General features: G+C 39.6%; 1 protein-coding gene across 19 annotated transcripts in view; it reads left to right on the forward strand.

Moving 5' to 3' along the window:
• ICA1 (islet cell autoantigen 1) overlaps positions 1–16,144 on the forward strand; it is a 150,464-nt gene that overhangs the window by 103,359 nt on the left and 30,961 nt on the right. For all 19 annotated transcript variants that reach the window (XR_008656687.2, XR_008656686.2, XM_063637080.1 and 16 more), the window contains 2 exons: positions 1,694–1,819; positions 3,144–3,242. Coding sequence is in view for 17 of the 19 variants with exons in the window: in XM_063637080.1 (XP_063493150.1) it covers positions 1,694–1,819; positions 3,144–3,242 (225 nt within the window). In the remaining 2 variants the exon portion in view is untranslated. The remainder of the gene's footprint in view (positions 1–1,693; positions 1,820–3,143; positions 3,243–16,144) is intronic.

The following is a 16,144-nucleotide window of genomic DNA, read 5'->3' on the forward strand; positions in this document are numbered from 1 at the left end:
TGCTGACATGTGATAAGTAAATTGTATTCACTCTTAGATTTAGTATTATTATACAACATCCTATAATTTTATACATTGTGAATATGTTCATATTAGTGGTAAAAATGAATGTATTTTATATAAAATGATCTATATATTTATTTTTATTAGAAAATAATATCATCACTTCTTAAACTACTTTAAAGGTTATACTTTAAAATGCATGCAAATACCTCACCTTTTGCAATGGCCTGAAAAATGTCTTTATTCAGCCAACAAATATGTGTTCAGTACCTGCTTTGCACCAGGTTGCTAGCCAATATAATGATGAACAACGTAGACATTGTCCATGCCCTCCTGTGATGAAAGAATTATTGTTAATACATCAGTGTTACTTCCAACTCTCAGTAACCTATCTAGTATCTATAACTTTACGATGATCTGAGATAAATTAATATTTGAACTCATCACACTGAATGCACTGAATATGTACAGCTTTTTATATGTCAATCATACCTCAATAAGGTGGTTTTTGAAAAATTGGCTGGTTTTCTCTAGCCAAAATATGATGTGTTGACACTATAGATTGAATTAAGCTGTAATTTTAACTTCATATTTTTTTTTGTTTTTTGGTTTTGTTGTTGTACGTTTGTTTGTTTGTTTGCTTTTGAGACAGGCTCTCACTGTCACCCAGGCTGGAGTGCAGTGGCACAGTCTTGGCTCACTGCAACCTCCACCTCCCACACTCAAGTGATCATCCCACCTCAGCCTCCCCAGTAGCTGGGACTATAGGCGTGCACCCCCACACCTTTGTTGTTGTAAAGATGGGGTTTCACCATTTTGCCCAGGCTGGTCTCAAACTCCTGAGATCAAGTGATCCACCCGCCTCAGCCTCCCAAATTGTTGAAATTACAGGTTTGAGCCACCATGCCCAGCCTTGACCTCACAATTTTCAATGCAGCTGGATCAAGTTGTAAAACTTTCTATTTTGTTATGAAATAATGTGTAAAATAGATGTTTCTGAATCTTTCCCTGACCTTCACTCCATCCCCGAATTCCTGTACGGTTCAAGGATCGGTAGAGGATTACTAGTACACATTACTCAATAGTAAAAAGTTTCATCCATGGGAATAGTTTTTTTAGGCTGTGTCAAAATTCCCTCCTACGGGATCTTAGATTGGATCCTGGAACAGAAAAAGGACATTAGTGGGAAAACTGGTGAAATCCAAATAAAGTCTGCAGGTTAGTAAATAGGATTGTATCAATGTAAATTTCTTTGTTTAAACAAATGTAGCATGTTCTATAAGATGTTAACATTAGGGGAGGCTGAGTGAAGGGTATGCAGGAACTCAGCTTCCATAGACTGTAGGAAAACGATGGAGCAAAGCTGATTTCCTCACCACCCTGCTTGTCTCCAGTCTTCTCCCAACCATGATCAGTTTGTGAATGCCTTGAGAAGAAAGGAATTTTAACATTGACTAAGAAAAATAGACTTAGGATGACAAGTGTGCTATAAAATCATAATGTGCAGTACCCTCATTTGGCTCCTTTGGAGGTAAAGAATGGATGTTGTAACATCTTCCCATTTGTCTGGAATTTTCAAAAGTGTTTTCATATATGAAAGAGAAAAGGCCTGCTGTTGATCTCATCTCACCTGCAAATTTTACCTACTTAAGGGTTAGGGTGATTCAGAAATTCCTCTTTATTTTCATAGGTACAAACACAAGTGCGCCTTGCAAAAAAAAACTTTGACAAATTGAAGATGGATGTGTGTCAAAAAGTGGATCTTCTTGGAGCAAGCAGATGCAATCTGTTGTCTCACATGCTAGCAACATACCAGGTAACAAAGTAATGTTTATTGCAGTAAACCAAGGATGGCACAAGGTTTAAATAACATTAAAATGGTGTTTGAGCTAAAAGTAAGCTTTGACCATTGTGAAGTTCTGAATGCCTTTCCATAATTTCACTTCCCACATCTCTGCCTTCTAGGGTCCTACAGTTTAATCAAACCAAATAGTAGCTATTCCCTGATATACCATAATTTCCCACTTCTCTACATTTCCTTATGGGGTCCCTTCTACCTGGAGTGCCTTTCTCCTCCATCCGTGCCTTTCCAAATTCCATTCTTTTTAATGTACCAGACAGAATATCACACCTCTTTCAGTAAGCCTCCTCTGAACTCACTTAGCATTGTGTCTGTCCATCTCGTGGCATATCTTTCTCATCAGGTTGTCAGTATTCAATGCATTGTTTTTGTTTCCCCTGATAGCCTCTGAGTTCCTTCTGGATAACACTGTACATCAACAATGCTACTGAGCACCAACTAAGGGCAGGATGCAGAATGCTGGATGTTGTAGGAAATATAACAATTAAGACCAGGGCCGGGCACAGTGGCTCTCGCCTGTAATCCTAGCACTTTGGGAGGCCGAGGCAGGCGGATACTTGAGGTCAGGAGTTCGAGACCAGCCTGGCCAACATGGTGAAACCTTGTCTCTACTAAAAAAATACAAAAATTAGTCGGGCGTGGTGGTGGGCGCCTGTAGTTTCAGCTACTTCGGAGGCTGAGGCAGGAGAATTGCTTGAACCTGGGAGGCGAAGTGAGGCAAGATCGCACCACTGTACTCCAGCCTGGGCGACAGAGCAAGACTCCATCTCAAAAAAAAAAAAAAAAAAAAAAAAAAAATTAAGACCAGATTCCTTGTCTTCAAAGAGCTCAAAGTTTAGGAAGAATCTGGAGATAGTGAAGTCTATTTTTCTATACCTCTAGGACAGAGCAGAGTGTGCTAAGTGAAATAAGTTCTAAGAAAGCCAGTGACAGCTTAAAGAGGGTGAAATAGAATCAGCTAAGGGATCGCAACAATAGATCGTTAATTATTTACCCTGGGTTTTGGAGGATGGATCAGATGAGAAAAAGAGAATGGAGAGGAGAAAGTCCCAGGTGGTAGGAGCAGCGTGAGTTCTGGGAGGCAGCATTTGGGGAAAGAGGGAGGCATTTAGTTTGGCTGAAATACAGAGTGTAAATGGGGGCATAATGGGAAACATGGAAATGAGTTAGAATCATGCTTTAAAGAATCTTCAAAGCTACAGAGAGTCATACTTCCCTGGGGCCCAGGACTAGAACTGGGCATTCAAAACATTAATAGCTTTACTGTCTTTCTTTGCAGACCACTCTGCTTCATTTTTGGGAGAAAACTTCTCACACTATGGCAGCCATCCATGAGAGTTTCAGAGGCTATCAACCATATGAATTTACTACTTTAAAGGTATGGAAGCTAGAGAGGCCACTAGAAAATCTTGAGAAAAGTAAAGTTTTGTTTGTATCACAAGCAAAGTCCATTGCAGAAAGCATCATTATTCCAGGACTCAGAATGCTGAAAAGAGAACTATGCCCCCAGCAGAGTCTTTTTCTTTTCTTTTTCTTTTTTTTTTTAACTGTATCAGGATTCAATACAATGAGAATCTACTGCAATCCAAAAGCACAAATTGAACCTTGAGATACATGTTCCTGGGAGATGAATTGTGGTGAACTTGAGTCTAATAATTGGTCCTGCTCCTTTAAAATACTTGTTTGACATTGCTAAAGGGGAGATTGTACAAGTCCCATAAACTCAGTTACTTTTAATTATTATATTCAAATATCCTCACTTGAGAAGGTATCCTCCTTTCCTCCCTTCTGAAATGTATCATTTTATTCTGAGAGTATTATCCAACATAAAATTGAATTTTTCTGCAAGACTACAGCAATATTTTCTAATTGAAAAAGCGGTATTAAACTCAATGATTTTTCATCTCAGAAGGGATACATGCACAGTGTCTGATTCTCAGTATTGGATCTGCACATGGAGTGTTTTTCTGTCTAGTGGTTACAACGGATGAATGCATATTGAGATAAAGAAGTGATTTTGGTTCCAAAAGGATTTTAAGAATCATGAGAGACCAGTGGGTACTTCATTGCCAGGTCATGTCTTTGAAAGAAAAAAACGAGGCATGAACTAGCTAAAGTTCACCTTGAACTTGCCTTGCTCTTTATTGTTCAAGCAATTTGTATGTGTTTCATCACATTGCTTGACAAGACATTAAAACATTAAAATGCATTTTTTTTGCCTTAAATCACTTTTTTGATTTTGAGATGTGTATAATGTCACTGCATATATACAGGTACCGAAAAATGCTTTAAGACCCTGGCCCTTAAAATGAAGGTTCCAAGAGGAACCCAAGAAAGTCCACTCACCTTGTGCTGCACCTGACCTGGCTCCAGACAGGACACCTGGCCAAATAATTTGTTCCTCATTATCCTCTCCCAGCTGGCCACCGCCCATTGATTGGCACTAGCTGGCATGTTGCATGGTGAATGCATTCAGAGTGAGCACTGTTTTTCTCTGTCAACTATAAGCACTTGAGGGGAAGGACCTTTTATTTCTTACGTATCCTCTTTTGTCCAGCCAAATGTTTTGTACACAGTGTGCCCTCAGCCTTCCCCTTCACACTGGCAATGTTACCATTGTTGGTAGGGGCTTCATCATCTCTGATTTACTGCACCTTCAGAAGCAGGCATTCTGACCAAGGCAGGTTGGTTAAAAGTATAATGCACATTATTCACAATTCTTATACTGGCCTGAGCAAAATCCCATGGATTTTACTCTTTGATAAAGCAGAGGCTTTTAGGGTTTAGGGCATGAATGTGCATCGGGTTTTCTTTTATATATCATTTCAAAGGTTATCTGTCTTTTACAAGACAACTGTACATTACATACACCAACCAGTTGGAAGATGAAATGATGCCTACCCCAAGTATAATTCAGAAGAACTTCAAGCATGAGTTAGTTGCATATAAAGTACAATGTGAATTCATGAAATTGAAGTTGTGCCACAAGCATGGAAGAACCCATATGCGTATCCCTGGCCTCCTGTGCTGAGGAAAATATGGCTCCTTAATTTTTGCTACGACATTTATCCTGCAGAGAGGATCAAGCTGATTATGTTAGAGCATTTCTGGGCAGAGAATTTAGTGAAAGTTTGACAGCAGTGATTCAGGACATACTTACAAATATTTTGGGCAGATGACTATCTGTTAGCTTTTACATCCCCAGAGCCTTCCTTAAATTATGGTTTAAGTAATAGTTCATGGTTTAATTGTAATATAATCTTAGTAGGAGTAATAATATATCTGTTAAGGTATAATGATGGTATGGTAATACTAAGAATAAATGTTCAGAAACCAACCAAATAAACTGTACTTTTGTTCTTTTGTTACCTCTCTAGAATGGTATTCATCTAGGCTTTCAATAGTGACATATTACATTAGAATCTCAAGCTGATAGGTAATTATTAGGTTGGTTCAAAAGTAATTACGGGTTTTTCCATTACTTTTAGTGGCAAAAACCACAATTACTTTTGCACCAACCTAATATTTTTCTTTATGTGGACTCAAATATGATATAATGGAATCCTGTTATGACACAACTCACTATTACATCAATATAAGTATGTTGCATATTGTTTTGTATGCCACAAAACATGACGATGAAAGCCATTAATACTTTATGTATCATAGTAAAATACAAGGATATTGTGTGACTTCCCAACCCTCTTGCACCAGTATTTTTCATACATGTCCTGTGTTTATAAGATTTGTATTTTATCAAGTCATCTTTTAATATATATAATTTTATTCTGAATGGCACTCTGTGTTGATAATGGCCATTTTGACATTTAAGTAAATATTTCCACGATTAATTTATTCTGTTGATTTACCTAAGCAAATAGCCCCTGAAATGCCTTTTGGGACTCTGACTGGAAAGAAAACATTGTCTTTAGAGAGGGTTGCCAAGCTCTGTTAATGAAAAGCAAGCCATTTGTTTTCTTTGCTTCAGGGTGTATTCTGAGTGTGTTGGTAATTGTGCCATTGCAGCTGTATTTCCTGACTGTTAGTTTTATGCTTGATGAAGGATGATAATTAATGTGTTAAACACTCGGTGCATCCTGTTTGGAGGGACAAGTTTTTTGCTACAGAATTACAGAGATATAACTCATGCCCCAAGAAGTACAAAGTTTTACTTCTACTGAACCTTTCTGTAAGAAATATAATTCTTTTACAAAATAATTTTATTATAAAGATGAATTGAGTATTCACCTCATACTTGAAAAATATCCAAGTGACTGTTGTGATATTTTGTTGTAATGTTTTATGTGACAACAAATATTGCTTTTTTACCCAAGCCTGATATAATTATATTGATTCTACTTTTACTGACATATTCCTTCATCATTTTAATTTTTTTATAATAAATAGATTTTTGTAGCATTTTAACTTTATAGTTTAGCTTTGAAATTTAATATTTAAAAAATTTTAATCTGATAATTATAACAGCTCAAGTTTAAGGCAGAGAAACTATCTTCTAAGTGGTTTCCAATGACAAAAGCAATTTCCTGATCTTGTATTTTCACACAACAAACATTTATCAATTCATTGAAATGTTACTACATATATATATATATATATATATATATATATATTCTGCATGAGTTGTAATTAATATATTTATTTTATATTGATGCTAAATCATCTGGGACTATCTTTCACATGGTAGAAATTATTGAGTCATGGGGCTAGGAATGGAATGTTACTAGCCAGGACTTGAAAACATGTTCACTTTTCTAGAGAAAGTAACTTAGACTAAGAGTTTATGGCATTTTAAAATACTGAATGAAATTCTGTCTTGTTAGGAGAGCAGTACCCTATCTTAAATTACCAACAGTTATTGGATGTGGTGGTCTTTGCTTCATCTTTCGAGGATGTCATTTACTTTCACATTTCTCCACAGATCCAGAGCAGACATTATCAAGGGGGAAAAAAAAGACCTCATAAGTAGAGTGACTTTTCCCTGGAAAATCTGACATATATCAGTGACCATTTTCCCTCCATCTGGCATGCTGGCAGCAGGTTGAGTTGGGTGTCGCAGTGAGTGTTGGGCCCCTCGCAGCAGTGGACATACTCATCCAGGGGCATGTCCTCCTGCATTTGTATTTTTAAGGAGATCAGAGTGCCTGTATTTAATGAAAATGGCCAGTAGTAAAGTGGATTCCTGTGAGATGTCTCGTTCCAGTGTTTTTGGAGGAAAGCCAGTTTTTTGACTTTGCTCTTCATTTTCTCTGGTTTTGTGATAAAACAAAGTATGTAAAAGCACAAGCTCTGGAGCCAGCCCGTCCTAGCTTTAAGTCTGGCTCTGCATGGTGGTGGTAGTGAGAGAGGCGTGAGTGGTTGTGAAAGTGGTGGCAGTGTTTGTGTTGGTGATGCTGGTGATGGCAGTGGTGGTGACAAAGGAGGTGAAAGCAATGGCAGCAGCAGTGCTGGAGGAGGTGGTGGTGGTAGTGGTGGAAGGGGTGATGGTGGTAGTGGTGGGGGTAGTGGTGATGAAGGACATAATGGTAGTGGTAGTGGTGAAAGAGGTGATGGTGGTAGTGGTGATGAAGGAGATAATGGTAGTGGTGGTGGTGGTGGAGGAGATGGTGGTAGTGGTGGAAGAGGTGATGGTGGTAATGGTGGGGATAGTGGTGATGAAGGAGATGGTGGTGGTGGTGGTGGTGGTGGTGGTGGAGGTGATGGTGATGGTGGTGGAGGAGGTGATGGTGGTAGTGGTGGGGGTAGTGGTGATGAAGGAGATGGTGGTGGTGGTGATGGTGGTGGAGGAAATGATGGTGGTGGTGGTGGGGGTAGTGGTGATGAAGGAGATGGTGGTGGTGGTGATGGTGATGGTGGTGGAGGAGGTGATGGTGGTAGTGGTGGGGTAGTGGTGATGAAGGAGATGATGGTGGTGGTGGTGGTGATGGTGGTGGAGGAAATGATGGTGGTAGTGGTGGGGGTAGTGGTGATGAAGGAGATAATGGTGGTGGTGGTGGTAGTGGTGGTGGAGGAGATGGTGGTAGTGGTGGAGGAGGTGATGGTGGTAGTGGTGGGGGTAGTGGTGGTGAAGGAGATAATGGTGGTGGTGGTGGTGGTGGAGGTGGTGATGGTAATAGCAGTAGTGAAAGAGATGAGTGGTAGTGGTGGTGGTAAGGGTAACGGTAATGCTTGTGGTGGTTGTTGAGATGGTGGTGGCAGTGGTGAGGATAACAGCCATGGTAAAGGCTCCAGTAATGACATAGTGCTGGTAATGGGGATGTGCTTACTATGAATTCTGTAGTAGATCCAGAAGACAGCCATCTGAAGCATCAATACAGGAGAGTTTGTTGGGGTTTCTAGGTTACGTTACTTTCTCACTCTCCATTTCACCCTAGATGGTCAGTTTTATGTGAGTTTCACAGGTGAGGCTATGAATGGCAGTGGGACAGGAGGTCTGGCCAGATCTCACCCCAGGGTAACCCAACCCACCCCCTCCCTGGCTTTCACAGGCACTCTGGCAGCTCGATTCCCAAACCTGTCCTTCAGCTTTGCAGACCTTGGTCTGGGCTCACAGAATTCCCACCAGGGATAGAAGAGGGCTGGGAAGCCCTGCAGGTAGGAAAGGCAGTAGGGCCTCCCATCTCTGCAACAGGGCTAATTCTAAAAAATGCAATTTGGCTTTGGAACTCGATGTTGATCTGTGCCAAGATTTTAACGCTAAGGAAACCTGAATTTGAAAACATAACTCTGAACATGTTCAAAAATAACCATTGAAACAGATGTGCCCATGTTTCCTCCTTTCTCTCTTGGGGTGTAGGTCTTAGCATTGTTAGATGGAACATCATTCTAGAGACCAGAATGCTTTTAGCTTTGAAAATTCAAAAAACATCCTTTTCTAAATTTTGTTTTTCTCAAATTCGTATGCCTCGCAGCCTTCTTCCACCCACCTCCACATTTCTCAGTTAATCACTGGAACATTTACCAACCGGCCACATGGCTCTGTAGTTACTTGCTTTGAAAATAAAGCCATAATAGTTTTTATGAAAATTGGGTAAATATCCCTGCAATGCTATTTTAGTTACCAGTCCCAACAAGACAATTACATATGGCAAGCATCCAGGATATCCTTTTAGGCTTTCAAGTTTTCTCTCAGTGTCATTACTTTACACAGCCTTTAGCAAGGCTGTTTTTTTCCCAAGCTGCTCCAGGCCAGACCATTGGAAACAAAATTGGGATGCATCCAGGTCACCAAGAAAGGAGAGAGTGGAGGGTCTGACCAAGGCCACCACTGAAATCTGAGGGGGACGAGCCAGAGTGTGGCTTGTCATTTGTTCATCCATGCCTGATGGCGACTGGCATTGGTTCTCCCAGGCAGCTGGTAGCTCAGGCCTTCACAATGGCATGTTGCTTCTCCATCCCCCACCTCTCTCATTCCCTAACTCCTCCCTGAGGGGAAAGGGAAAAATATTACTATTGTGTGGGTAGGTTGTCTGGGCCAAACGCTCTGCAAAGGGTGAGGTGAAATAATGTCTAGGAGAATTTGTCACACAGTGTGCCCAGGTTGGGATTGTAATTAATAATACTGCTAGGTTCAGCACTGACATATAGAAAGTGAATATATTTCCTTTAACCCTCAAAATAACCTTGGAACATTGGATATACTTGTTCTTGTTTCCCTGTTTCAAATGAGGACACAGAAACTCGGAAAGGTCTAGTCGTTTGCCTGGGCCTGCATGCCCATTGTGCAGAAGATTGGGAATTGGGATGCTCCTGCCTTCCCCAGCAGGGCCATGCACTGCTTCCCAGGGGCACTTCTGGCCGTGGGTCAGGAAGGGAGGAGGAGAAAGCAGAAGTGCCATCTTTAAAAAATACAGCTGCAAACTGTCAGTTAAAAATAGCACTTTGAAGTGTTTGCTTATAGGCAAAAAGCATGATTTGTATGTCAGTCCTTCAGATACCTGGGAATGTGTGGCTCTTCTTTTAGAGTTTGGGATGAAGTCCTCTCGATCTCCCAAACACCTCATATCGAAGGGGAAGGTCACTACATGCTGGCTTGGGTATTTAATACCATTTCTTAACCAGTTGTAGAATTTTTAAGACCCAGATTCAAATATTGCTTCTACCTGTTAATAGCCGAATGGCCTGAAGCAAGTCAGTTCACCTCTCCAAGTCTCCATTTTCCTGTCAGGAAAGCAGGAATACAAGGTTTATCTGGGTTTTCTGAGGATTAAGTGAGATATAGAAGACATAGAGCACAGTACCTACCACAGGAGGAGCACTTCAGACATCTAATTCCCTTTAGAACTTTAAAAGTCATTGATAAAGCAAGTTTTGAGTGCCTGGTATGAGCTTGGTACTGTGTAGAAGCACCCTCTCAGTTCATCCTCACAACATCACAAGACGAATACTCGTCATTACCTCCGTTGTTCTCATGGGTAAACCAAGACCTCCAAGGAGTGGAGACCATGTCCATACCACAGCACTATGTGATCCATCTCCAAAGTCCATTTGTTTCCAGGACAGTATGGTGCCTTCTCTTTATCAATTTTCCATCCTATTTTTAAGGAAGAATATTATCTATCTTGTTCATGATTGTGATTATTTTTCTCTAATTTTACTTTTTCGTACAGTACATTTCAAGGTTACCTCTAGTTACAGAGTAATAGTGTTTCTTATATAGTGTCTTTATAAATCTGTAAGTGCATGGTGAGGGCAAGAGAGTACGTATGTGCTAAATGTCCATGAATTTTGTGGCCAATACACAGCACTGTGGCCTCTGTTTTTATTTTCATGTACTTCTAACTGTATAAACATACATATACACATACCCAACTGAATTCAGCACTTTTTAACCATGCCCCACTATTTTGAACACTTTTATTTTTTTTATAGACAATTACTTGGCACCTTCATATGTATACAATATAATTAATGGAAAGTAGCATAAGAAAATTAGATGTCATAATTAAAGGCTAGAGAAGATACTACTCAGTTGTCAAAGGTAAACATTAAATTTAGGTTATTAGAACTGGCTGCTGGCCTTGTGTCTGTGAAATTTGTTTTGCTAAGTAGTTTTGCATTCATTCAGATGAATGTTGCTGTTGCTTTTATTTTCCTAATACAGGAAGTAGTAACTCCCATTATTATATTAAGCTGTTTCCTTTCTAAGACACTTTTGCAAGCTCGATCTGCGAGTTTCCTCTGTCACACTGATCTTGTATACTACTGTGTGTGTGCTTCCTGAAACCATTTAAGCATCAATGGAAATTATTAGCATGTTAGTGTAGCCTTAACAGAGAAAAGTTACTTAGTCTGAAAACATTCTTTCCTCCACAAAGAAACTTTCAGTCTTGTATGACTCTGTGTGCTGCTAATACACAGCAATTTTCATGAGCAATTTTAATGAGAGACTGAGTGGGTTTGGAGTTTAGAAACAGTGTTTTTGGAGTTTTCATTTCTGGACATGGATTCAAATGTGGCTCCCATCAGCTAGTAACTGGAAATAATAGTTCATCTGATGGCTGCCTCATCTATACATAGTCAGACAGGCCTCTTAGATTCATTTTGCCTGAGCGGGTGTTCATGTCACACAGAAAATATTGTCGCCCCTGACTTCTGTGCATTCTATAGGGTAAAGCATTTCAATGGAGTTGTGGACTTCAAAATAATTTGAAGAATTCACTTCCACCTTCTACCCCTAGTTGAGCCTTTGTGATCAAACCTCGGGAGAGCAGTCTATAGAATATCCTGTATCTGACAGTCACACCCAGGAACTAATTTGGGGGGATGAATGGGGTTATGATTTTTTTCCTCCATGATCTTTTAATGTTCCCCTTAGCCCCTTTATATCTTCAATGTATACCATCTTTTGTAAGAAACAAGTTCCATATGTGTTATTGTTTTTTTCCTTGCTGTATCAAAGAGTATTTAGCTTTGTTTGGTCTAAAAATTCTGTCTTGGTGATGTCCCTTGAAAATGTCCTGAAATTGATTATGGTGATGGTCGTACAACTCTGTGAATACAGTAAGTCCTCACTTACTGTCATCAGTTTGTTCTTGGGAAACTGTGACTTTAAGCAAAACAATGTATAATGAAATCAATTTTACCATAGGCTAATTACACAATCAAGAGTTAAGTTCTTATGATGTAACAATTTATGGTCACAAAAACATACCAAACTTCTAAATAAAGACCCAAAACACTTCTAATATTTAACATTGAAATAAATCTAAGTTATATGTACATTTAAGAAAGTTTAAAAAAAAAAGTAAGATAATTCTTTACCCAATTCTTGGTGGATCAGTGAGTGATGGGGAGTCAGAGTGGTAGTGGGTTAAATTAAGGAATAAGTGTTGGTGAAGCGAAAATTCTAAGGCACCGCCTACCACCAGGCAGTTCAATCACAATCACAAATACGGTGAGCTCACCGGGTGCTGTTCTGTCACAGTGTTTATTGTCATGCTTCTGTATGGTTATATACTTGAAGGATTTTTTATGATAAATTTTATTCATTTGTTCATTTTCAAAACTGCTTATTCCATCCAGTTCAGAGTGGTGGATGGCGGGAGCCTATCCCAGCAGCTCAGGGCACAGGATGGGAACCAGTCCTAGACAGGATGCCACCCCGTAGCAGGTCACACCGACACACACCCCCACAGTCATTCACACTGGGACCATGTAGAATCGCACATTCACCTGACTTGTGTAGCTTTGGGATGTGGGAGGAAGCTGGAGTGGAGCCAGGAGAAAACCCACTCAGACGTGGGCAGAATGTACAAACTCCACCCTGACAGTGGCCCCGGGCCAGGAAATCCATTTTTTTTTCTCATCAACATTATAACAAAATGACATTATTCAAGGACCTACTTGCTGTGTACTGCAAACCATTGAACAGTATGGTGAATTCTAAAAATGGTGTGAATTCTATGGTATTTGAATTATAGCTCAGTTAAGCTTGTGTGTGTGTGTGTGTGTGTGTGTGTGTGTGTGTGTGTGTGTGTTCCCCTTGGCTCAAAATTCTAATATTTAATAAACAAGTCCATGTGCTCAGTATTAATTTTGCTTGTGGATTTGTAAACCTTTTCAAATTACTCCCCTGAGCCTTTGAATTTCCTAGCTAAAGAGCTCTAGTTTTTTTAGTGTAACCTTATGTACATGCATTTATCAATCAACAAGTACCTACTTAGCACCTCTCTTGAACTGCAACAGCCAAATTGTTATAGGAATAATAGTAATAGTAGGAAGAGAGGAGCAATTGCCACGGGAATTATTAATAATAATTTTAAATAGTTGGAACTACAGCCATTCTGTTGGGAGAAGCACAATAGTGACTTAACTGTGATTGTGGTGACAGGGAGCCAACAATTGAGTCCCTGCTAATGGGCCAACAGGGGAAGGGGTTGAAAGGAGGAGTGAGTGGTTTACATTACAAAAGGATTGTCTGAGAGCTGCTCAAGTGTGGTTATGAGGGGAGGTCAGGCTGGAGACAGAAAGGATGATAACCGTGGAGCTGTCAAGGGCATCTCAGGGGTTTAGGCAAGAGCTGTGGCAGCTAGACAGGGCCGGCTGAGAGCAGACATGTCCTGTCCCTGCCTAGCGTTGATTGATAAAAAGGAAACACAATGAGAAGATAATTGAGCAAACCAGGAGGCCTGGACAAGTGTTACAAAATTTAAAAGTGAGTCTTGGGAGCCATCAGAACCTTGGCTGAAAATATTCCTGGCTTCACTTTGACCAGAGTTGGACCATTTTGTGGGGGAATAAAACTACTGAAAGTGTGTGTGTGTGTGTGTGTGTGTGTGTGTGTGTGTGTGTGTGTGTACATGAATAAAATGCTGTAATTGGCAGATCGATTGAAAAGAGTACATCCTTGACATCTATTGAACTCCTTCCTCCTGGCTGCACATATACTAAACACACACACACACACACACACACACGCACACACGCACACACGTGCCTGACTTTCACTGGAAGCTTTGGGGTATATAAAAAAAATCATGAACATCCAGACTGCAGTCCATATTCCAGTTGTCTCATTTGTCCTGACACTGCCCTTTGTATCATTTTCCCCTCCAGTGCAGGCTGCAGCAGCCAAGGATCATGTATTGCATTTAGTTGTCATGCATTAGGGAGACAGAAAGAGCAAAAGATGATGATGGAATAAAATGGGGCAAAATGTTAAATATTGATGAATCTGGGTACAGGAATGTTCTCCCCATGTGACCCCTGCTGACCTCTTTATCCCAGTCTCATAAGACTTGTACTCTTGCCAACTATACAGCAGCTCCAGTGGCATTCTTTTTGTTCCTCAGACAAACCAAGCTCTTCCTACCTTTGAGCTGTTGACTCGGAGCTCTCTTCTCCCTGAGCTTCACGTGGCTGGCTCCTTCTTGTCATTTAGCTCTTAGTTGAAATGTCACTTCCAAAAGAGGACATCCTGCTAACTGGGGTAATGACCCAATCACTTTCTATCCCTCTGTTTTAATTATCTGCCTAAACCCATTGCTAGCTAATAATTTTGTCGTGTTCACCGGTGTATCCAAAGCACCCAACAGCACCTGTCATTGGGTGGTGCTCAAAAACTATTTGTTAACTGAATGAACTAATCTAAATGTCCAGAAATAGGAGTCATTAAAAATGATGTCAGTGCCTTACGGATGTGCTTTATGCAAGAAAATGCTTCAGAACTCCAATCAGGGGACATATAAACAGAGAAGACCTGGGTTCTACTTTAGAATATTGGTGAAGGAATGCACACTTTTATATTTCAGTTTTAATATTAACTGCTTAAGGTATATAAAGTCTTTTTTATATTCTCTAGTCTAATAAGCCTTTTTAAATTATGAAATATCTACACAAATTATATTGGTTAAAAGGACTACTGTCTCTCTATATGTTTATTTTATATATATATATATATATATATATATATATATATATATATACACACACAATGATTCCAATCATACAAGTAGTGTGAGTATGAAAAAAAAAACAGAAAATATATGAAAATAATCATCATTTTAAGGATATGGAATTACGAGTAATTTTTACTTTTTTATCAAACTTGCTGCATGTGGTTCTATTATGTTTCTAATTTAGAAAATATTTTACAGAGACCAAACATAATACAGGATAAATACGATCAAATATTAATAAAACTGAAGTGCAGTTTGGATATGGAAAGACTTTCCTGAATTTGGCATGCTTAGTGAAGCTTTGCAGAAAATACTGGTAATTGATCTGGACTTTGAAAACACTCATAGGATTAATGAGGATAAACCAATAGAGCATTTTAGGTTAAAGAAGCAGAATGAACAAAGACAGGAAGGAAGAAACTAGCACATGGGAGACCATGAGGAGACCATCCTAATTGAAAGAAAGCTCATGTTTGGGGGATGGTAGGAAGCAAGTTGGGAAAGTTAGGCTAGGATCCCATTTTAGAAGATCTTCAAAATTGGACAGAGAGGTCGATATTAGAAGTGGAAAGAAATAAGAAGTTCTTATAATAAAGAAATACGCTCGCTGGTCCCTCTCAAGAAATAAATTCTTGAAGGATAACATGATGACGTGGGTGTTTTAGGAAAATTACTTTGTGCAGAGAGAAACAGAGCAGGCAGTTTGGAAGTGTGACACCAGTATCCATCTGGTGTCCATGGCAGACACCAAAATCAATCACAGGTCTGCTCTGCCGAGACACAGCCTGAGAACCATCTTCACTGGCCCTCCAGTCAGCCAGTACTAATCAATCAGAATTGGCCATGAAACCTGACTGCCTCCTATGTGTGTCAGACAAGTGAACAATAGGCAGGAGAAGGACAGGAGAAACAAGGTGAAGGCCCCAGGCTCATGACTTGGATTTTAGTAGTTCTGAGAACATAAGAAGGATAAGTATCCTGAGATGTTTATTTTGTATTTGTAGGTTTATATTTTAGTTAGGGCCAAAAATAGAGATCTTTTTGTATAACTCGTTATTCAGTTCTAGAAATGCTTTGCTTTTTCTTTCAGGGTCATTGTCACTGGTATACAGTTTCTAAGCACTTGCTGTTTAAAAAAAAAAATTAAATATTTAGTTAACCTTGAAAACAGTAACTCCAACAAATGATGTGCCAGAAAAAGACTCTCACCCATTTTAATCTACAAAGATTTGGATGCACCTGCTCTGTCCACTCGTGGGAGTTAGGTTGTCAGAATATGTTAAGCCACTATTTTTGGTTTTTTAAGAAAAGGTTTTGTTTCCTGTTATTTTTTAAAACTGGGTTTTAGATTGCAAAATAACAA

Source organism: Symphalangus syndactylus, chromosome 3, assembly GCF_028878055.3.
Source record: "Symphalangus syndactylus isolate Jambi chromosome 3, NHGRI_mSymSyn1-v2.1_pri, whole genome shotgun sequence".
Lineage (NCBI taxonomy): Eukaryota > Metazoa > Chordata > Mammalia > Primates > Hylobatidae > Symphalangus > Symphalangus syndactylus.